This window comes from Acomys russatus, chromosome X (genome assembly GCF_903995435.1).
Source record: "Acomys russatus chromosome X, mAcoRus1.1, whole genome shotgun sequence".
Classification (NCBI taxonomy): Eukaryota; Metazoa; Chordata; class Mammalia; order Rodentia; family Muridae; genus Acomys; species Acomys russatus.
The window spans coordinates 81,554,115-81,579,227 of record NC_067169.1 but is presented as its reverse complement, the minus strand read 5'-3'; the positions used below and the strand labels follow the sequence as shown (position 1 = coordinate 81,579,227).

The 25,113-nt window shown below is 36.7% G+C and overlaps 1 protein-coding gene across 2 annotated transcripts in view; it reads right to left on the bottom strand.

Moving 5' to 3' along the window:
* Positions 1-25,113, bottom strand: part of Tbc1d8b (TBC1 domain family member 8B) — a 68,031-nt gene that overhangs the window by 22,841 nt on the left and 20,077 nt on the right. For both annotated transcript variants that reach the window (XM_051141261.1, XM_051141263.1), the window contains 8 exons: positions 23,258-23,376; positions 21,895-22,120; positions 20,846-21,086; positions 15,888-16,095; positions 14,885-15,046; positions 2,785-2,934; positions 1,565-1,715; positions 769-983 (listed from right to left, as the gene is read on the bottom strand). In XM_051141261.1, coding sequence (XP_050997218.1) covers positions 769-983; positions 1,565-1,715; positions 2,785-2,934; positions 14,885-15,046; positions 15,888-16,095; positions 20,846-21,086; positions 21,895-22,120; positions 23,258-23,376 — 1,472 coding nt within the window. The remainder of the gene's footprint in view (positions 1-768; positions 984-1,564; positions 1,716-2,784; positions 2,935-14,884; positions 15,047-15,887; positions 16,096-20,845; positions 21,087-21,894; positions 22,121-23,257; positions 23,377-25,113) is intronic.

The following is a 25,113-nucleotide window of genomic DNA, read 5'->3' as shown; positions in this document are numbered from 1 at the left end:
GTTCCTTTTTGCAATGGAAGGGGGCAGGCTTTTTTACTGAACCCAAAGCTTACCATTTCAGCTAGACTGGCTGACTAGCCAGTCCCCAGGATCCACTTGTTCCCACTGCTCCCCAGCTCTGGGGTTACAGACGCACACTCCTATACCTGGTTTTGTTTTTGTTTTGAACATCAGTGCTAGAGAGTCAAACTCAGGTCCTCAGGCTTGCACTACCAGCATGTTACCCACTGAGCTACACCTCCTCAGACCTGATCTGTAGCTTTTTAATGACAAGAGCCTTATGTGATATATCTTCATATGGTCTTAAGTATTGACAGCCTTAAGTATTTCTCTGTCTTTTACAGAGGAATTATATATATATATATATATATATATTGTTAAACGAAAAAAATAAGATGGCTCAGTGGTTAGCAGCCCTTGGTGTTCTTTAGAGGCTCCAAGTTCAGTTCCTAGCTGTCCGTGGCTCCAGCTCCTGGAGATCCCATGCACTCTTCTAAGCCACCAAGGGCACTTGTACACTCAAGGCAAATAACCTCATAGAGATACACACATACAGGTAAATAAAGATGTCTTTTCAAAAAGAAAATTGTAAAATATCAATACTTTAAAAGGCATCCACTATCACCCTACTTACTTTTATAGTTGTCACTATCAAGTTCAGCCCTACCTCTGTTCTCATTATCATATGTCTCCAAAATTCGAAAGTTGAATTTGATATTATTATTTGAAATATGCACATAATATTTGGGAATCACAGTGAAGTTATACCTGGCAGTATCCTATTTTGGGATTCCTATATGCATAAGCTGTCAGTACCCGCCTCAGAGCAGATATGCCAGTATCACTCTGAAATGCTGGGTGCTCAGGCAGAGAGCGACGCAAATCACGTTCAATTTCTTCAGTAGCCAAGTTGCAGGTCCCTAAGGATTGTTCAACCACTTCAGCATAATAGCCGGGATTAGTAGCCATGTCATTAACAGCACCTGCAAAAACAATTGTATTCACATACAGAAAGAATAATAAAATAAAGCGAAGATTTGCATAGAGTGGCAAATTTTACTTTATTACCTTGAAGTTTAACTTTAGGCTCAAATAATAGCTGAACACAAAAAGAAAGAAAACGAAGGAAAAGGGAAGCATTACATGACAGTCTGCTACATCAAGTTGATACTTTTCAGAATAATATTTTCATGAAGTTTTTTCCTTTAATTTTCCCTTGATGGTACAGATATGTAATATATATATATTATATATGTTAATTAAATTAATAAACTAATATAATATGCAATGTATATGATATAAATACACAAGATATATCAATTATGTATTATCATATATATGATATAATAATATATTAATTATAATTATATACCTATATCTTGCCTAATAAACTAATCTTGTCAGATAGTAGATACGTAGATACTTAGGTAAGCACATGTAACTACAGCTCTGTCTCTTTGACTAGTCTGAACTCATGGCCTCACTCTCTTTGTATTTAGGGCCTAACTCCTAGAAGGGGTATATATAATGTCTACTAAATGAATGAATCAAATCAATGTAATACCTGAGAAAAGCATCCACAGCTCTCCTCTTAAAGTCTCTGGAATCCCTCTTACAACCAGATCTCGGGTCTTTTTTGTCCGGAACATGCTAACACCACGCCCACATTCTGAAAATAAGATGTTCCATGATTGTTCTTTCATCTTCTCTTTCAACTGGAATAGAAAAATCAAGGCAACCAGTGAAAAATTAATTTCTTTAAAATCACTTGTTCATTCTGCTTACCATGAAACAATATATTCAGAGCAAAAACCCTAGAAAATAAAAAATCGTATTCACATAGTAAAGCACTGAACCCTTAACATAAAACAGTAAACCCATGTAAACCTAACAGTTTCAATTTACTATCATTACTAGTTAAACTCTCAAAAGTTGCCAAAGCATAACACCTAGGAGGTAAAAGATTCAAACCACCATTCTTCCCAAATCAGCTCCATTTTAACACATATTATTAGAAATCCATGCAAATAGGGGGCTGGAGAGATGGCTCATAGGTCAAGAGCACTGACTGCTCTTCCAGAGGACCCAGGTTCAATTTCCAGCACCCACATGGTAGCTCACAACTCTCTGTAACTCCAGTTCTAGAGGATCTGGCACCTTCACAAAGATACACTACATGCAGGCAAAACATCAATGCACATAAAATAAATAATTCTTTTAAAAAAGGAATTCATGCAAATAAGACTTGATATTCCAACATTCCCCTCTTTTTTTTGAGACAGGGTTTCTCTGTGCAACAGCCCTGGTTGTCCTGGAACTCGCTTTGTACACCAGGCTGGCCTCAAACTCACAAAGATCCACCTGCCTCTGTCTCCCAATGGCTGGGATTAAAGCCGTGCGCCACCACCTGGCCCAACATTCGTCTTTTATCTTCACTATTGATAATAGCCTCAGTGTTGTGGAACCAAATAAGGCATACTTCAAACTTCAAAAGTGAAGCTTTCTGTTCTGATATCATCTAGTCCAGTGGTTCTCAATCTGTGGTTACAACTCCTTTGTGGGTCAAAGAACCCTTTCACAGGGGTCACCTAAGACCATCAGAAATCACAGACATTTATATTATGATTCATAACAGTAGCAAAATTACCGTTATGAAGCAGCAGTGAAATAATTTTATGGGTTGGGGGTCACCACAACATGAGGAACTGTATTAAAGGGTCACAGCATTAGGAAGGCTGAGAACCACTGCTGTAATCCATAGATTTAATTATTTCGTTTCCTTACCATTTTAGAATCAAGATTCTCCAAATTTTGAGGGTGAAATACTGTCATTAAGGCTTCAGTATTCAGAGCTTTGCTGCATTCTTTTTGGCATGTCAAAGGTTGCTCCTCAAAATTATCAGATAGGCCTGTAGAGTCAGAACTAATAGCAATCTGAAACAGAAAGTGAGAATGTGACTATCTTAAATGTATGTTCATATTTCGATAAGAAAAATGTGTTGAAATGAAGAAGTGGATCTGTGAAAGCGGGGACTTGGGGTGGGGCTTGGACAAGTGGAGAGGGGAAACTGTGGTCAGGATGTAATGTAAGAGAGAAAATTAAAATAAAAAATGTGTTAATGTTCTGTCTGTCATTTATAAGCCACAATCTATGGATATATTAAACATTAAGGAAATGTCTCAAAAATAGTGTTTATTTCTTTGCCAAAAGTGAGTTGGTCAACAAAGTGACCTTGGAAACAACAAACTCAGAATCTCAGTGAGCCCCTACCTCAACAAAATACTGTCAAACACTTCAACCATTTCAGAACACCACAAGCTAACCAAAGGCAAAGAATGCCCTTCAAGTATTTATTCAAGAAAAACTAAAGCAGACCCAGGATATATCTCAGTGGAATAGTGACTGCCCAGAAAGCTTAAGACCTTGGGTTCTATTCCAAGCATATACAGAAAAGGAGGGGAAGGAAAGGAAGCATTAAATAAAAACCCATCATGAACCTCAGTAAGAAGAGCAGAGTATGAGAGGGTTTAACTTGAGGCTGTTCCTGCCTAAACTCAGGAGTGTAGTAGCCATGACAGCAGTAAGGCAGCTGGTGGAGCTTTTGGAGTATGCTCTAAGTACTACCTTACCCTCGGCACAGTCAACATTTGATCAAACTGACAGCTCCCAGCAAATCTCCACTTCTAAGGTGTTATTTGATTTGATTCACAGCTCAGCTCTGAAAAAGAGCTCTGTATCCAGGGCACAACAGAAACCCCCAGTGACCTGCTTCTAACAACACAGCTGTTTACCTCTTCAATTTCATTTTGGGGCAGAAAGGGTGTATGTAGAAGTCTGAAAGGAAGTTTGGATAACCAGATAACCATATGGAACTCCAAGATGTTTAGATATATTCCTGGGTATCCAGAAGCGTGCACATACATGCATCGCTCTGAGCTGCCTAAGGAAATAGATGTGGCAGACAAAGGTCTTAGTGATTCAATTCTGCCTCTCTTTGAAAGAAGGAAATGAAGGTTAAGGGTGATTTATAAACGTCTAAAGTTTGACTAACATCTTCACAAAAAATATTTCCTTGGATAAAAGATGGAAGACTTAAAATGTTAAGGCACTTAAGGAAATCTAACCCATAATAAGATGATTACTAAACTCAAGAGTTGATTCTGGGAAGGTAGGCTTAACATAAAATCAAGATGGGCTGCAGAGATGGCTCAGAGGTTAAGTGCACTGTCTGTTCGTCCAGAGGTCCTGAGTTCAATTCCCAGCAACCACATGATGGCTCACAACAATCTATAATGAGATCTGGTGCCCTCTTCTGGCCTGCATGTGTACATGTAGATAGAGCACTCATCTACATAAAATAAATAAATCTTAATAAAATAAAATAAAATCAAGAACTTAAAAGGAAGTAGCCAAGAGAATATTACCGTGAAGGTGACTAGGTGTTTGATTTCATATACAAAGTTTATAAAGCAGATATTATCAACATATCCAAAGAGTTGAAGAAATTATATTTAATAAATAAAGAGCCCAGATTCTCTCTTCTCACAGATCCTCAGATGAAGGGTCAACAAAGGTTTTATCCAAAGGTCAGAGGGCAAATATTCGAAGTTTCACAAACTATCATGTCCATAATCAATTTTCCCATTGTGATATTAAAGCACTCATTGACAAAACATAATTGAATGGCATGTCTGTGTTCCATAACTAATCAGAACAGGTTATAGGTTGCCAATCTCCATACACTGGGGACCTGGGACACCATATGAACTTTGTAGAGTGAAACTTACTGGTATTACCCTAGTCAACTCTCATCCAGCTGTGACCTAAGAAATAAATGCTTACAATGTTGAAACTCTGAAGATTTAGGTGTAATTGTTTGTTTGTTTGTTTGTTTGAATCAAATGCCCTAACTATTAAGGAAGGGAATGGATAGGTCTTTAAAAAAACACCTCATTGGCCTGGGGAGATGACTCAGTGTGTGAGTACTAGTGCTAGCTGTACAAGCATGAAAAGCCAAGTTCAGATCCTATGCAACACTGGATGAAGTAATACATATGTGTAATCTCGGCACATCTAGGCAAGATGACAAGTAGACACAGGTGAATTCCCAAAGCTTGCAGAACAAGTTAGCTTGGGGTCCACAGTGAACAAGAGTGACAGATTTAAGCCTGCTGGTGGTGGCACACACCTTTAATCCCAACACTTGGGAGGCAGAGGCAGAGGCAGAGGCAGAGGCAGGGGCAGGGGTAGAGGCAGAGACAAAGGCAGAGGCAGAGGCAGAGGCAAAGGCAGAAGCAGAGGCAGAGGCAGGCAGATCTCTGTGAGTTCGAGGCCAGCCTGGCTACAAAATGAGTCCAGGACAGCCAGGACTACACAGATAAATCCTGTCTGGGAAAAAAAACCAGTATTCTTTACTTTGATGAAAAACTGTGGCCTAGGGTATCTTTGAGACAGGATGGAGACCTCTGACGGGATAGGCTCCTGGGAGGATATGGGGGTAACTAGCTAAAACCCCTACTAGCAGGGGACATGGAGACCGAAGAGGGCACCCTCTAACCAGACAGGACTCCTAGTACAGGGAGGAGAACACCAACCCACCCACAAAAACTTTGACCCAAAATTTACCTTGCCTATAAGATGTGCAGGGATAAAGATAGAGCAGAGATCGAAGGAATATTCAACGAATGCCTGTCCACACCATCCAAGAGGAGCCAACCCTGACATTATTAATGACACTCTACTATGCTTGCAGACTGGAGCCTAGCATAGCTGTCCTCTGAGAGGCTCCACCGAGTAAAGGATCAAAACAGATGCTGAGACTCACAGCCAAACATTGGGTGGAACACAAGAGAGCCTTGTAGAAGAGTGGGAGGAAGGATAGAAGGACCCAGAGAAAACAGGGGCTCCACAAGAAGACCAACAGAGCCAACTAACTTGGGCCTGGGGGGTGGGGCTTGTGGAGACTGAAACACCAACCAAAGACCATGCATGGACTGCATCTAGGCCCCCTAACACATATGTACCTGATGGGCAGCTTGGTCTTCATGTGGGTCCCCTAGTAAGGGGAACAGAGGCTGTCTCTGACATGGACTCTGTTGCTTGCTTTAGGATCACTTCCCCATGGCAGGGCTGCCTTGCAAGGCCACCATGGCAGAGGATGTGGTCAGTCCTGATGCAACTTGATGTGCTGGGAGGGTAGGTTGGGGGACTTCCCTTTTCTGAGGGGTAGGGGAAGGGAAATATGGGGATGAGGGGTTGGGACTGGGAGAAGAGGGGGACTACAATTGGAGTGTAAAGTGAATAATTTTTAATTTAAAAGTTAAAAAAAAAGAGTGACTGCTTCAAACAAGGTCAGGTTTTCTCACTCTTCCACTAAGATATATCCTCAGCCTGCATTTGTTTTCCTTGAGTAAATACTTTAAAGTCATTCTTCGCCTTTGGTTAACTTCTGGTGTTCTGAAATGGTTTAAGGACTGACAGCAATGTTGTCTTCTGACTTCCACAGGGGCATCGTGGATTTGTACTGCACATATGTTTGTGCTGCACATGTGCTTGTGAGCATGCACACACAGGCCTTACAGAGAATGTAGCATTCATTTTATGCCTTGACAGGTAAGCCACTGTACTGGTAGGCAAGGTGAAAGGTATTCTAAAGATAGGCAACCCATGTGAGGCAAATGATGTAAGACTAGAATGTAGTATTTATACCGGGAGAGGGATGTAAAAACTGGCCACCAGGAAATGGAAACTGGGAATTGAATGTTATAATAACAAAGCAAAGGGAAGGGGAATAGAAATGCACCGTGGGAGCCAGACATGGTGGCGCATGCCTTTAATCCCAGCACTTGGGATGCAGAGGCAGGTGGATTGCTGTGAGTTCGAGGCCAGCCTGGTCTACAAAGTGAGTCTAGGACAGCCAGGGCTACACAGAGAAACCCTGTCTCGAAAAAAAGAAAGAAAGAAAAAATGAATGAATGAATGAATAAATAAATAAATCAATAAATAAATAAATGCATGTGCTGTGTTCTTGGTGGCCTGGCTGTCTGCTAACATACCTTCCATTTCTCTCCATTTCTATATTTTGATCCACGTGGAACCTTTGACATTTAGTCTCTCCCTGTTTAAATCCCTTCTTTTGGGATTTAATGAAATGTCTATTTGCTCCACGGTACAAAGAGGTAACAGACCCTTTTGGCAAGAATACAAGTTAGTTTGTTTAATCGATTGGCATGTGAGGGAGGAATAAACTCAGGATCTCATGCTTACAGGACAAACACTACCACAGGCTACATCACAAGCCCTCGGGGACACGCTCTGAGGGTTACATAGGCATGGGTTCGAACCTTGCTCTCTCAATAAGGGATGATAAGGAACAAACTATTAAACACAAATGAGCTACCATTTGTTGGCTTTAGAAATGTATTGTTTCAGTCTCCATTCCCCTACAAGACAAGACAACTCTCAAAATAATATTTAGCTTCTAGGCAAAGATAAAAGCCAGGGCCACTATTAGTAAAACAGTAAAACCTAAGGGCACAACTAAAGGGCCTTTTGGTAAGATGTTATAATGATCAAGTTGGTACTTCCTAGATGCTTTCTCTAAGAATATGTTAACAACTCTTCCTGTTAAACATTAGAAAAGAGTAACCTTGTCCAGGAAGCCAAGGAAACAGACTTGGAGCATGGAGCACAGTTAACTTTTGGATTAATTATTTGTGGCTTTTATTGAAGGAACTGTGAGAACACAAGAAAAAAATAAAATAATTGAGCTAATAAATAGTATACAAAAGATATAGATAGCCAATAAACATACAAACATATTCAGCAACACATAGCATTAGCTAAATGCATTAAAACACACACACACACACAAAACAATCCATGCCTACTAAAACTAAAACTGACCATACCAAGAGCAAATTATGAGTGTCATCTAATAGTAACATATTAGTTGTGGCTCATCAATTGTTAACCCATTTACCAAAACAATTAAGATGTTAGTAATAAGAGAAGTCATAGCCAGAGAAGGTAGCTAAAAGTATAGGGAAACTGTATTTTCTGTTTGTTTTTTCTATATGCCCCAAAGTGATGAAAAAGCCTATTAATTAAAAAGCTAAAATATACAAAAGATAATTATTTTCTAGAAAACAGTGCGCATCAATAAAGGTACAGAAATGGTAAAAATACAAATTCTATAGTTGATAACTGAACTGAAAGGTTTTCTTACAAAGAATGTATTTAAACTGGCAAAAAAAAAAAATTGGCATTCTTGGCAAGTCAGTAAAGATTATCCATGGGTGAAAAGGTAAAATACATAAAGAAAAAAGTGAAGTCTCAAAGACTTTTGGAAAAACATCAAGCCAATAATCTGCGTGTAATACAAGTCCTAAAAGAGGATAAAAGAGATAAATGTGGATAGAAAGTATCTGAAAAGAAGATGATGGCAATAAACACTCTAAATTTCATGAAATATTACTCATAAGTAACAACTAAAAAGCTGTTCAACAAACTAAGAAATAGAGGTCACCATCTACATACATCATAACCAAACCTATGAAAGTCAAATACAAAGAAAGAACTCTGAAACCGAGAAGAGAGGGAACTATGTTAAACTGGGCATGGATGTTCACAACTATAATCAAGAAGATTACTGCCAGTCTAGACTAGCCTAGGCTTCATCATCATCATCAAAATAATAAAAGTAGCATGTAAAAAAGAAAATATTTTCAGTAAAATCAAGACCAGACCACATTCCATAACCTAGGTGGCTAAAATATAATACAGACTATTTATTCAAAATATGTTAGCCAACAAAAGTATGTTGAAAAAAATCAAAGCTAAAAGCACATGAAACAAGCTCAATGATAAAAGTTGTTTAAAGAAATACAAATTTATACCAGTGTGAAATGCCTATCACATGAATAAAAATATCTAAACTACAAATAAACATAAGCAAGCCAGATAATGAGGCTCATGCTGAAGTAGGATTGCAAGTTCAAGGCGAGCCTGAAATACACTGTAAGCCCAAAGCCAGTCTGGAGTAAAAATATTGCTTAAAGCACCAAAAGAAATCCCCTTACCATTTGTAGTCACTCCCTATCTTTCTCATCCCACTCAGACTCTAGACAACACTTGTATTTAGAGCCATAGACAGGCTTATTTCATACTTTTATATAAATGAAAATTTTATAATATGTTGTGTTGTATTGGGCTTCTTTCATTTGGCATAGTATTTTCAGTTTATGCACATTATATAATAGCACATATCAACACTTCATTTCTTGTTACTGCCCTACAATATGCCACTGTATGAATGAATGTGGACAAAGGTGGTTTTAAACATTTTTTGATGATTATAAATAATTTCATTGTGCACATCCATGAATAGTACTTATGAGAACATTTTAGTCTTCATGAGTCAAAATCTAAGGGTAGAATTACTGGGCATATGGTAAATCTATGTTGAACATTTTGAGGAACTGCCTAACTATATTCCAATGCAGTATACCACTTTATATTCCCAGAAGCAGTCTATGGGGTTTTCACGTTCTTTATATCTTTCGCAACCATTATTATCAACCTTTTAAATAATAGCTATGCTAAATGGGTATTATCCTATTATGGTTTTAAGTTGTGCTTCCATACAGCAACAAACAATGCAGAAAATCTTTGCATGTAATTAGTTGTCACTTCATTATCTTGTTTAGAGGAATACCTATTTGAATCTGTCCTCAATTCAAAGGCATAAAGACTTACTGCTACGCTTACTCTAAAACCCATGAAGTTTCAGACTTACAGTTTTGTTCTTTGATCCATCTTGACTTAATTTTATAAGTGCTTTAAAGAAAGAGTTCAAGTACAGTTCTTATAAATGGTTATCTAGATCCCAGGACCATTTGTTGAAATGTCTTTAATCCTTTCCTGACTTAACTTTTGTGCTTGTTGAAAATCAATGGATGATAAATGTTGAGGTTTATTTCTACACTCTTGATTCAATTGCATTCATATATGTCACTCATAATGATTTGATTACAATAGGAAGTCTTAGTTTTCTAATATTGTTTATTTGCTTGTTTTACTTTTGTTTTTGAAACAGAGTTTCACAGTTCAAGTTGGCCAGGGATTCAGAGTCCTCAGCCTTTGCATATTACAAGCATACACTATCTTGCCTAGCTTTCAGTGTTTGTTTATGTATCCCAAGTTATTTGCATTTCCATATAATTTTATTATCTCTGTTTTTACTTTTAATCCTGTATTTTTCAGACCATAAGATGCACTTTCCCCCCAAAAGCGGGGGGTGGGGTGCGGTGGGGGAGATTAGGGTGCGCCCTATGGTCCGATTGCTATTTTTACTGTTTTCCTTGTTTCCCTACTCTAAAAACTGAATGTGTCTCAAGGTCAAGTGCGTCTTATAGTCTGAAAAATACACTATGTATCATTTACCCAGCTTCTGAAAACTAACTATGCCAGAGGTCTTAAGTGATTTAAAAGAAAACTTTTGTCCCTTTAAATTTTACCAGCAAGGAAGATAAAAATGATGTCCATGGCTGAGGTAAATGGAAAGAAGCATCTTACTTTGTAAATACAGACAGAAATATTGATGTTTGCAGGCTGAATTCTAAGCAACACACATTATTTAGTTTAAACCATATGACTGGTGCTTCCAATTATCTATTGATAACATATTCAAACTATCAGAAAACTATTCAAAAGGAAGAAAAATAAGCGTGTAAGTGACAGAACCATAAATATAAGTTTAGAGAGGATTAGCAAGTATCCTAGTTTTACTTGTAACTATCTCTGAAGTATTCATAAAATCACATTCACCTACAAAGATAGCGACTTGTAGCAATTTAATATTCCAATTGTTAGACATCACAGTGAAGTAGATTATTTAAGCAATGAACCTTAACACTTGATTCCTGTGAATTCTGTTTTTCTCCCCTGAGTTTTATTTCATGGCTATACCATTTATGAATGGCATAAAGGAATAAATTTGGTACTCAGACATTTCATTGCATGAGTAAAATCCAATCTCATCTAGAAAGTAATATAGGTTATTTTATGGCAAGTACCCTTATGCCTCTTTTATACATTTTTCTTTTCTGTATCAAACACTGATTTTAGAAATAGGATATGGCTTTAATGGTGAAGGAAATATAGGGCAAAAGTTAATATCTTTTTGTATGTAGTCTCCTATAAAGTAACAGAATTAAAATATCTTGCAAAAAACAGCACAGTCAGTAGTGATTGAATGACAGAGTTGAGTTATAAACTAAAAAAAACAAAACAAAAACAAAACAAATTAAGACAAAATATACAAGGAAACACTTCTTTCAAATACCAGAAGCTTATTGTAAATGGCATCCCATTTATGCCACATAATTTAAAATAGATTGCTAATTTTATTTCTAACAAAATTTCTGGCTTCCTAATTCAAAATTGAACCTACTTCCCTTGAGCTAATATACCCATGTGTAATTATAGTCACAGAAAACACACTTTCTTATTCTTTAAAAAATTACTACATTTATTTAGTGTGAGTGCATGGTGGGAATATGTAGGAACATGACTGTACCAGGGTGTGTGTATGTGTGTGTGTGTGTGTGTGTGTGTGTGTGTGTGTGTGTGCATGCAAGGGGTCAAAGAATAACTTGCTGGAGTTCTTCTTTTCTACAAATCACATTGTCAGGCTTGGTGGCAAATGCTTTTACCTGGAGGAATGACTCTCACTCTTATTTTCTTACTCTTAAGGCAAACCAAAATCAGTTATGTAGGTTTAACTACTATTTCTGTCTGTATTATTACGTACAATAAGTAGTTCTTTTTTTTTTTTCTTCCTTATTTTTTGTTTGTTTAAATTCTCGTTTGGGGAAGAACTAGTAGAACACAGGTGATAATGAAGTGGGCAAGGGAAATCACAGAGAGGGCAATTCAAGTGGTGAGGGGAGGGCAATGCAGAAGAGTATGTACACACACACACACACACACACACACACACACACACACACACACACACACACACTTAGAGCTACTTAGCACAAGGCAAAATGTTCCTCCCAGAAGGTATTGTTTGCCAAATAAACAACCCAGTGCCAGGTTTGTAATATTTCCTTAAATTTGTTGCCCATGGGCACTCTACAGACAACCTGAGAATATAGGCTGCTCTCACTACTCTTGATCATCACAGGAACTTGATGCTACGAGTGCTATCGCTGAATACCACACACTTTGTTCATAGGACATGGAGGGCTAAGCTAATACTGCTTAGGGAGCTTCACCCCTTTTGATACCTTTCACAGGATCAAAAGGTGCTATTCGGAATGCTACGGGAGAAATATGTCCACAGTTTTATCTAGCTGTGAACCCTGTAAGTGACACAAATAGTACAGGGGTGACCAACTGGGATTTAAGGTCCACTCCACAAGAAGAAATGTATGTTTAGTACAGTAAACAAAGAACCCGTGGCTGGGGAGGCTCACAGGTTCAAGGGGGCAAACCTACTTCTATCAGTTTGCTATATGTATGATATGATAGCAAGCTGTCCTCTAAGCACAATGTTCTTATACCTATACAGCTTTCAGTCTCCATCAAAGAAGCTTCTTTGTGCAGTGAACAGAGATAATGTAGAAACTCACAACTGGCTAAAAGTAAAGAGTCACCAGCCATAAATGAGACATAAATATCACATCCCTTCTCCCCAAGGCTTAGGAAATATCTTAGAAGATGGAGAAGAAAGTTTTCAAGATCTAGAGGTTATGGGGAGGATGTGGGTCAAACATTGTCTTCTAGGCATGACAGCCCCACTCAATGTAATCATAATTCACTGCACCTGTGGATACTTGCACAAGCCTTACATAACATCAAGCCAGCCAACATTTCAGAATGAAATGGGGAAGAGGCTCATGAGGCCCCACCTCTAAATGAGGAGCTATTGAAGGTTGATGGCTTCTGGAAGATGGAAAGCTAGCTTTCTTTAAGAGTGTGGCCACTGGCATGTGGACCGTGCACCAGTTGATGAACCCACACCCTTGTCGATATAAGCAGCACAAATTGGATTCAAGAAGGAGGTTTTAAAAAGAGAGAAAATGTGAAGTTAGGAGGGGCTGAGAGATGATTTGGGAGGAGTAGGGGTGAATAGATCAAAATTGATCGTATGCATTATGAAGCCCTCAAAAAGTAAAATATATTAATAATAAAATAAAAACATCTTTGACAAAAAGAAACTTCGTTTGTTTGTTTGCTTTTTAATACAGATTGAGTCCAGGAATACAAGCATGCTATACAAGTGCAGTAATACTGAGCCATATCACTAACCCTTTTAATTTTTCTATTTTTTGGTTTTTTGAGACAGGGTTTCTCTGTGTAGCCTTGATTGTCCTGGACTCACTTTGTAGACCAGGCTGGCCTCAGACTCACAGTGATCTGCCTGCCTCTGCCTTCCGAGTGCTAGGATTAAAGGTGTGTGCCACTATGTCTGACTATTTTTAAATTTTTTAAAAAATGTATTTGTTTACCTTTACATATACATTTATATTATTGTATATATATACAAAACACTAACTACAACAAGAAGAACCACGAAACAATCAGGAATTATATAAATGTTACATTCATAGTGATCTGGCTATTTGTATTTGGCAACCTTGAAGAAAACATCTTTCCTATCTTGGTGAGTCTAAAATTCTGAATGTAAATCAATATCTATCATATCTCATTCTATCAACTTAAAACACCCATCTAGACCTAAAAACATCTTAGCTCCAAAACAACTAAGCTTAATTGTGAAACTAAACTATCTGGTCTTCAACCCCATCAGAGACTTGAGATGGAATAAAATTAATTACCTGAGTAAATAGAAAGTGCAGGTTAGCAGCTTCCATAATGAAAAAATGTGAGAGTCTGCTGCCTGAACAGTCACCCAAAACTCTCTGTAACATTTTATTTTTAATTCTTAAACAGGGTCTCCCTTAGTTACTTAAGCTGTGCTTAAACTTCTAATGTTTCTGCCTCAGCCTCCCAGGTAGGTGGGGTTGCAGGTCCTGAGTCTATCATCTTTTATTTGCAATTCTAGAATTAGGCAACACATTATATCAAGTAGAATAAGTATTCCCAGAACTCAATACTTATCATTAAAAACTTAGGAATTAAGATAAAGTCAAGAACTAATTAGAAATACTTAAATATTCTTTAATAATCTGGAGAAAATCTTTGCCTGTCCGAACACATTAAGGCATAAAGGCAGGTTTGTTTTTCTTAACACACCGTAGCAGTCATTATCAACCTTCCTTGTAATAGTTCCTTATGCTGTGGTGACCCCCCCAACCCTAAAATTATTTTTTGTTGCTACTGCATAACTATAATTTTGCTACTGTTATGAATTGTAAATAGCTGTATTTTCTGATTGTCTTAGGTGACTCCTATAAAAGAGTCATTTGATCCCCAAAGGGTTTGGGACCCACGGGTTGAGAACCTGTTCTATAGTCTTATGATTCAGTTGTCATGCAATTTAAAGTGAAGTATGGTATCTCTAATAGAGCTTTCTAGTCTCGGGACCTCTTTGCCTCAAGCTAAGCTAAGTTCTCAAATCTAGATTGAGTTAAAAGTCAAGTTGTATGAACATACAAGGTATGTAATGTTACTGAAAAGCAGCAGAGTAGAAAGATGAAATTATAGTATTTAAGTATTAGTTCCTAAACACTTTAAAGTCCTCAATTTTTACTTCTGCAATAATATAGTTTGCGCTTTTTAAAGATTTAACCTTATAATAAGAAATATAGGTATGAATAGGAAAATTACTATATATTCCTTTTGATATAACAGACTATTCTAAACACACAAAGTTTTTTTTTTTCAAAATTACGTGACTGCTATAGAGATTACCTCTGTACTAACATCTTGAGTTGACGCTGCCCGGCATTTGAGCCTTAGTTTTGCCACCAGTTGCTCAAAGTCTTTAACCTCATTGAAACGAAAAGCTGTTTTTCCTTTGATGCTAATGATGACAGATCCGTTGGAGTCATCAGTTTTATCTACAGCTAAGACCTGGGGAGTAAAAAGATAAGTAAAGTGAATCAATTTTCTCCTGGGGCCGACACATTCAGATATGTGTTTGGCTAATTCTGGTATGGCTGGGAGTTTTGGTCTGTGATATAGGACTTATTAATAGAGAGATTTGTAAATGGGAATTGTGCTAGTGATACAAAAACTCCTCGGTTCAAGTTACTTTACTTTTCAAGGTTAAAGCTAAATTAACATGGTCTTTAAAATTATCAATATAAACAAAACATTCAGTGATGAATACTAAATTTTGACTGACACGAAAGCCACCAATTCTATTCTTTCTGATCAAATACATCAAATGTGACAGTCTAAAATTTGGTAATCATATATTAAGGGTCAGAATAAGCAAACTTATTTTGTGTCATCCTAAACCATTAGTTTTCAACCTGTGGGTTGCGATCCGTTTGGTGCCTACCAACGCTATCACAGGGGGTGCATATCAGATAACCTGTATATCATATTTATGCTACAATTTATAATAGTAGAAAAATTACAGTTATGAAATAGGAACAAAATAATTGTATGGTTGGGGCCATCACAACATAAGGAACTGTATTTAAAGGGTCACAGCATTAGGAAGGTTGAGAAGCACTGCCCTAAACCTTCCCTGCTTTTAATAACTCTCTACTTTCACTTCTTGCAAAGCTTTACTAAAAGGAATTTAAAAATATCTCACATGCTGGTATTTTTAACTTGAAGAGTAATTTTGTACTTAAATGATTAAATTGCTAAAAGGAGACATATATTGAGCCTTTCACGAATTCACAGAATTTCAGGGTATTCTATAAAATAAAAACTTAATATGTACCCAAATTTATATTACCTCTCGTAAGGGAATGATTACACTACATAGATTGCCATCCTGGCTAGCAAAGCAGATGTAGTTCTCTGAAATGCACATTTTCCCGTGAGCACTGAAGTGGCTGAACGGTACCCATAAGAAACACTCATGCACTTCTTTCAAAGACTCTTCTTTGGGTAGCCTAAAAAAGGCTTTGAATTGCTCACTGTGGGCTCGGTATTCCAAACCTCTGTAGAAACGACAAAAATGATGAATTCTAAAGTATTCACATACCTATACAGATTAACCTATGTAAACTAGAGAGCAGAAAAACTAAACATGGGGTGCGGTGTTCTTCAATAAATTCTTAAATGGAAAAATAACACACAAACTCCCATTTATTTTTTTCCCAATTTCATTTTCTTCACAGACGAAGATACACAAAAGTTAGAGATAATAATGGTCCCAAAATGATGTGTCAGGGGTGATTTTATGGAGGACTAGTATTATAATGCATTAATAACATGTTCCTATTGCTAAAACCAACCTTGGAATACAGTAATTTACTCATTTGGTTATTAGAAAATCAAGCAGTTATACAAATAAAATGAAATTAAATAATGAAAATTGGTGCCGTTAAACTTTAAAGAGGAAGCACATGCTCTAAAACAGCATATCAAGATTCAGTGAGGCAAAATTTTACATGATTGTTTAAAAACATCCAAAACTCAAGCAAAACAAAACAACACTGCTTGCACTGTGCCGGGCATGGGACAGAAATTGATAAACAGAGATGAATCATGTTAGCTGACAGATAAATATATCAATACAAAGCTGTCGCTCTAAATAGCATGATTTTTCTAGGGGTACTAAATGCCTTGTGCTAAGCAGCCATGCCATCTGGGGTAGTAAGTAAATTATGCAAGTTCTAACTCAAAGCCAACAAAATTGAAACTAAATTCATCCTTCCTGCATCTACTGTTTGAAAATGTACTTCTTCATCGTGTCTCACAAAATCATCCTGATATATATATCCAGAAAACCATGTAAATTTTTACTCTACTTAAGTTGTAATTTGTGGGCTACTCCATTATTACTTAAATGGCTGACTTACCACGGCTCATTTCTGTGGACAGAAAAAATTCTGAGACATGTTATTACAAAAGAAAATGAAGTATGTTGTGTTAAGCTCTGTTTGTGCAAACATGTTAAATTTCTGGACTGAAACACACGAATGGATATACACTAAACACTTGCAATTGTGCTTCCAGATTATTTATGTTGTAGAGCATATATATTTGTAAAGCAAACAGAAGCAATAAAAATGCTCTATTTAAAAAGTGTAATCTGACAGCCAGGCTCGGTCGAGCATATCTATAATCCCAGCATTCTAAGAGGCAGAGGCAGGCGGATCTCTGTGAGTTCAAGGCCAGTCTGGTGTACAAAGTGAGTCCAGGATAGCCAGGGCTACACAGAGAGACCCTGTCTCGATAAGACAAAAGAAAACAAAAGTAATCTGAAGACTTTCTTAGTAAGATATTCTTACTTACTAGAAAAAAGAGATTTAGACACATGTGACTTTTAATATGCTCAGTCAAAGATATATAAAGACAAAATTTACCATACCTCATTTAAATAAAGACTTGGTAATGGATAAACTCATTGATACACGATCTCTTATACTGTATTTTAAGAGAAATAAACTTACCTTTATTTTTTTTTGTTTTTTTTTTGAGATGTAGCCCTGGCTGTCTTGAACTCCCTTTGTAGACCAGGATGGTCTCAAAGTCACAGAGATCTGCCTGCTTCTGCTTCCCAAGAGCTGAGATTACAGGTGTGCACCACTGCACCCAGCACTTTTAAAGTTTAAATTTTTGTATTTTTCTTTATTTTATTTACTTTTATGTGTATAGATGCTTTGTTTGCATGTGGGTCAGTGCACTATATACACAAGGTACCTGAAGAGAACAGAAGAGAGTGTGGAATCCCCTGTTCATGGAGTTACAGATGGTTGTGAGCCACCATGCAGATGCTGGAAATTGAACCCAGGTCTTCTGTAAGAGCAGCCAGTGCTCTTAACCATTGAGCCATCTCCCCAGGCCCCAAATTTTATATTCAATTAAAAATTTATATCACCCCTCCCTCCAGCCTCAACCATCCCCACCACCCTCTTTCAAATTCATGGCCTCTTTTTCTTTAATTATTATGTATATGTTTGTGTGGATGTATGGATAAATACATACATACAACTTGCTGAGTCTGTTTAGTATCACTTGGATGCATATGATTTTAGGGCAGGCCATCTGGTATTAGGTAACCAAATACGAGCTCATTCCTAGGGAAGACTAATTCTCCCTTTCTCAGCAGTCATTAATTACTTATAATTCTTCACCCAGGAGTTGGGTTATGTGAGGGAAAATAAAATGACTTGTAAAAGTTTCTAGTGGCCAATCAAGGAAAAACTTACAAAAGCAAATGCCTAACAATAATGTAAGCTAAAGTGAATTTTTAAATTGTTTTTGTTTATGTGAATGTGGGGATGTCTGTGTCAGTTTGTGTGCAGGTGTTTGAGGAGGCCAGGGCATGTCAGATCCCTTGGAACTGACGTGACAAGAGGTTATGGATCATCCGATGTGGGTGCTAGGAACTGAACAAGGGTCTTCTGCAAGAGCAGTAAGTGTTCTCAATCACCAAGGAATCTCTCTAGCATTAAATTCTTTCTTAAGTTTATCCATTTATTTATTTTTATTGTATCAATGTTTCGCCTGCATATATGTCTGTTTACCACATGTGTACCTGGTCCCTGTGGACGTCAGACGAAAGAATCAAACCCCTTGGAACAGGAGTTACAGGTAGCTGTTAGCCACTGTATCAGTGCTGGCAATCAAACAGCAGTGCTCTTAACCTTTGAGCCATCTCTGAGCCTTACATCTTAATGAAAGAGTTCCATTTATGAATCATGTAGAGACCTAACTTGGATAGTAAAGTATAAGAACTCACCTTATTCATCTAACGTCTAGAAAAGCAGATGCGATGCACAAAGTAATCGTTATGCATCTGAATTTTGGGAATAATTTAGGAACTGTTTGAGAAATGCCTACCTAATTAGAGCTAGGCAGTTTCCAACAAGCCTCCACATCACTTAGTCTAGCCACAGGACTCCAAATTAGGTTTCTCTTAAACTTTCCCAGTCTATATCTCATCTTCCTTGCCAAAAGCAGCTTTCACCAGCTATTTCCAGATCCGTTCCTTTCCCCCTCCCCTTTGGCAAGTTCCTTTCAGTCAACTGTTTAAGAGTGAAGCAGAATCTAAGATTCTGTTCAGTCTCAGCAAACTGAATTGAATTACGAACAACGATCAGTCAAACAGTCTTTTTCTTCTCCTCCTTGAAGACAAGGGCTTCTTGTGTAGTCCAGGCTGGACTAGAACAAATTAATGATCCTCCTGCCTCAGCCTTCCAAGTGCTAAGATTATATAGACATTTCCCCATTCCCACCTCGCCAGATACTTCTGATGTAGGTAGTAATACTGATTAGTACTTATGTAGTTCTTTTATATTAAGCCAACACACATTTCACTCATTTCTAATAAAGGCTCACAGAGGTAGAAATGACAAAGGAGGAAACAGAGGCTCTGAGTAATGGATAATTTCAGGAGATTTCTCCAGTCTCAAACTAAAGCCCATGCTCCACTGGCTCTATTAAGTTGTCTCTACATAAAAATGTCATAGTATCATTAAACTGGTTTTAAAATAAACAAAAGGTTTAACTACTCTAGAATTAAAATTATCTATACTACAAGTGGACAAATTTGGAGTTACCTAATCACATTAAACTCTCTATATTTCTGAGACTACTCTGTACTGGCTAGTTTTATGTCAATGTCACACAAGCTAGAGTCACCAGAAAGGAGGGAGCTCCAGTTGAGAAAATGCCTCCATGAGACCAGGCTGTATGCAAACCTGTAGGGCATTTTCTAAATTAGTGATTGATGGGGGAAGGACCAGCTCATTACCATACCTGGTAAGATGGTCCTGGGTGCTACAAAAGGGCAGGCTGAGCAAGCCATGAAGAGCAAGCCAGTAAGCAACACCCCTCCATGGTCTCTGCATCAGCTCCTGCCTCCAGGCTCCTGCCCTGTTTGGTTCTTTCCCTGACTTCCTTCAATAATGACCAGTGCTATGGAAGTGTAAGCCAAATAAACCCAAGTTTCTTTGGTCATGGTGTTTCACTGCAGCAACAGAAATCTTACATAAGACATATGACATACTCTAATACACATCCTATTTAAGTTAAAAAATAATTTCCAAGCCTAATTTCTAGTATCTCTTTGAATTAAATTTCATGGAGGAGCAACAGTTCTAAAATATATTCAACTAAACTTACAAACATACACATCAATTATCAATCCCAGAGAAAAACTGTTATATAATACAGAACAGTTAACTTTTAATGTGAATCAATGTTATACCATTCTTCAAGTCAAACAATACTTTAAAACATAAATATTGGGGCCAGAGAAATGGCTCAGAGGGTAAATAAAGGTGCTTGCTTCCAAGCCTGAGGATTCTGAGTTTAATTCCCAGAATCCACATGGTTGGAAGAAGAGAACTGACTTCTGCAAGCTATCCTCTGACCTCTGTACCCCTACCTTGGAATGCAGGACTCCCCGATAACCCCAAAAGATAATAAATGAGAATAGAGTAACAAGAATAAATTAATAAAAAATTTTAAAAAACCAAAAAACAAACAAACAAACAAAACAAAAAATATGCATTGATCTTTGCCATTTAAATGTTTCTTATTTATAAGTAAAATTATTTGCATGTATCTTCTAGGGTGAACAACTTCTGACTGTTTCTGAATACAAATTAGAAGAAAAGTGAAACTGGTTCACTGAAAAAAAAAAAAAAAAACAACCAGAATTTTTGTCTGTCTAAATAAATTCAACAGGATTAAAAAAAAAAAAGAAACTAGAAATAAATATTTATATTTAAATACCTTTTGGTAATCTGTAGAGGATCATCAAGTACTGGGTCATTATCAAATGTTTCCTTATCAAAAAGTCTCTTTATTGCATAGTTTGCCAGTTGTTCCATAAGCAGGTATGTTTCATTAATATGCAAAAACATTGAAAAATAGTGATTCTCTCCTTGGGAACATATGTGAATACTCTCTGCTAGTATAACAGTTGACGTCTTTTCAAGTTTTGAAATTGCATCCCAGGAGATAATGAGTTTAACTGCAAATAAGAGTTGTAAGTAAGTGCTATTAAATTCTCAATATTGATTTCTGTTCATAATTCAGTTCTTTTACTATGACCATTAGCAAAATGTTATAGTATTTTAGAGGTCAGAGTTAGTTAAAATTCTGAAGCACTGTCAAGAATATATAATAATCAGTGGTTCTTCTTTTTTGTTTTGTTTTGAATGGCACTGAGATGGGGCCCATGGCTTTATGCATGCCAGGCATGTGCTCCACTACAGAGATAAATACCCAATACTTGGAACAGATATCATTTTAAACAATTAGAAAAAGGTTTTGATGTGTTTAAATCTGTCTTTAAACATAATTATCTTGGAACAGATATCATTTTAAACAATTAGAAAAAGGTTTTGATGTGTTTAAATCTATCTTTAAACATAATTATCTAATTATATAACCATTGATGTAAAAAGCTATACATATGCTGTAAGTAGTACCATTCGATTCTTTGTGGCTACAAAACGAGATGTAGCTCATGAGGTGCAATGACTAGTAGCTTTTGTTGTATGTTTAAAACAAGAATTAAAGCACACATTAAAGCAAGTGGGTAGTTTCTAACAAGGTAACAGTGGTTATATACCAGATGCTTATCATTTAAAAATTGCTCCCGGCATTGCATAAAGAGCCTTAAAAGGATTCTTTCTGTGGTTGAAACCTCTTTTATGTGTGAATAATTTAATTACTTTTAATACCAATCCCATTACTCTATATGCAACCTAACGCCACTGAGTTGAGAGGACAGTCAGAAAATTGAAAGCCGTGATAAGCAGTAAACAGACACTTACTTTCTGATCCTAGCAAGAAAGAATAGAAGCTGAGAAAGTTGGTACTTAGGTAGAGCCAACCCTGACAAGGAACCCGTCCTTTCCAGTAACTACAGGAATAATATGTTACTAGTTTTTCCTGCTCTGGTAAACCAAAAGATTTTTCAAATTTCAAAAGGGCTTCTCGAAATTTCTCAGGATCATCTTCTTTTGCAAAAGACTGTTTACCCTCTTCAGCAATTAGTCCCTAGAAGAGATAAAATATCTTTTGAAAAATTATCATCATCTATCAACAAAAGTATTTTTCATATTTAATTTTAAGTATACTTGATCAAATAGACCTGGAATGCATACTTCTTAGGGCAGAGATGAGCTCATTGTCTTCCATTTTGTGCTAGTGTTTTTCTCTTTATAAGAAGCTATCACAAATGTAGGTATCACACATCTTCTGAATGAACAAAAGCTTTGTACAAAATCCAATTTAAGATACAGTGAAATGAAAATACTAACAGGAATATTCTCGAGAGCACAAAACTGAAGCATTGTACAATTTTCTGAAGCACTTATCCTGACATTCATACATGTGCTGCTCAAAGTCCTGAAAAGTGCCAGTAGACGGGTGCCCTTCCGTGTGACCTCCAAACTTTCCATAAGAGGAAAGTTGAAGATTTAGTACTCCATTTACAAATCCCTTATTCATTTTTGGAGTCATGCATGTTTTATTCAGAGGACTTAGAGCTCATACCAATTGTCTAAACAATGAAGAAATTGTTGATTTCTATAATTTCTTATTGTTTAAAAATACATATAAAATACTGAGTTTCATTCTGACATTTTCATACATATGAATCACTGTACTTTGCTCATAATTCACTCTATAACCATCCCCCACGATCTCCACTCCCACAGACCCCTTCCTACTCTCAATTTCAGTAATATATATATATGTATACAATATAAATGTTAATATATATTTAAATTTGTACATGAGAAACATACGATATTTGTCTTTTTAATATTTCTCTTTTTATAATCTAGATATTAATATACATTTAAATCGGTGTATAAGAGAAACATGCAATATTTGTCTTTCATTTTGTTACCATTTCTCTTTCTCTTCTCATTAGCTTCCTTCCTTCCCCCAATAAGTCCCATCCTTCACTTTGTGCATCAGTGTGTGCACACATGTGTGTGTGTAGAATTTAAATTCTGTATATGAAAAAAAACCTGCTCTACTTGATTTTGAATCTAGCTCATTGGCTTAACAATGTTACCGTTAATCTTATAACATTTTCTGCAAATGACATTTATTTTTTATGGGAGAATAAAGTTCTGCTGTGAATATATACCACATCTTCTTTATGTACTCATCCATTCCACTTACTCGTATTTTGCCTTGTACAAAATTAGTAATATCTTCATTTGAATCAAACACAGATAAAGTCTTCATGATATTTTGTTCCAACCAGTCCCAGTGTTTTGTTATTTCTTCTCTGTTGGCTCCTTATTGATAATATAGAGAAGAAAGATTCAAGGAAAATACCATAATAAACCTCTTGATAGCTAAACAAATTTAGTTTTAAAAGAAATAAAATTATTTGGTCATTTTCAGAAAAGATGACTTTATAGAAATAAAGATAATACATTTATTTTCTATTCCATCTGAATATAGCAACATGAGCAGTAGAGCTATATTTATTATAAATAGAAAAATGCAATATTTAATGAAATGGGAGAAAAGTGATTATAGTTCATAAGAAAATATTTAAAAATCTGAAAATAAGATAATAGTAATTAGTGCCTGGAGAGCAATCATTATCTTTTTTAAAAGCTTATAGAACACACACACACACACACACACACACACACACACACACATAGAGACACAGACACAGACACAGACACACACACACACATATTACCTCTTGGTCCTCAAATACAACTAGTAGCATTGTGTGTAAATTATTTATGGCTGAAAATAACAAGCATGTGACAGTCCTTCACACAGCTGTGGACTTTTTACTATGGTCACTAAGCATACAAAAGCAGTTCATTTGTTTAAAAAGAACTAGCAAACTTATACAAATTTCATGATAAAAGTCAGAAACACTGTGGTAATAGTAAACCATAAGACCTACTGCATCAGTGTTAGCTATCTTAATTAAGGCCACACTGAATTATTATTCTAGGTTTGCTTTTACTTGTAGAAGGTTTCATTATCCAGCCCCACTCCTCCTCTTACCAAATATTGTTGAAAACCTTCCTAGAAATATGGATTATACAAATCTCATTAAAAGGAAATCATGTTGACTTCACAGAATGTTCCTATGATATATAGAGAGGACTGCAGTGAATTTATTGACACTGCAAAATTGTTCATTTCCTATAATCCAGTTAGACTTCTATTTATGTTATGAAGAAGATATATACTTCTATATCATCTTCACTTGCAAGAAGAGTCACCTTTAACTTTTTTTAAAATAGAAAGGACTTTTTTTTTTTTTCAAAACAATTTTGGCCAATGAACTGAAATTATAAAATTCTCTTAATCTTATTTGCATTTAGTTTTGATAGAATCTAATTTTAAAGAGCCAGGAGAACAGACTTAGTAGCACAACTGAAGGAAATTTAATGGGAAATTTCTTTCTATTACTTATTTATTTAACCACTTTACAACCTGATCACAGCCCTTTCCCTCATCTCCTCCTAGTCCCACTCCCATACCTCTCCCTTTGTTCCCCCTCCCTTTCACCTCAGAGAAGGGAAAGCCATCAAGGGGTACCAACCCACCCTGGCAGATCAAGTCACAGCAGGACTAAGCACATCCTCTCCCACTGAGGCCTGACAAATAGCCCAGCTAGGGGAAGGGATCTAGTGGCAGGCAACAGAGTCAGAGACAGCTCCTGCTCCAATTGTTAGGGGACCCACATGACGACCAAGCTGCACATCTGCTACACATGTGTAGGGGTGGGGAGTCTAGGTCCATTCTGTGTAAAACTCTTTGGTTGGTAGTTCAGTCTCTGTGAGGCCCCATGGGCCCACCTTAGTTTACTCTGTAGTTCTTCTTGTGGTGTCCTTGACTCTTCCAGCTCCCTCTATCCTTCCTCCACTCTTCCACAGAACTCCCATTTCTTCTAAATAATGTAATAGTAAGAAAATTGAACACTCTATATTCACAAATATGAAGTATTTACAGATGTGTGTGCGTTTTTCAAACACACACAATCTAGAAAAGAGGGG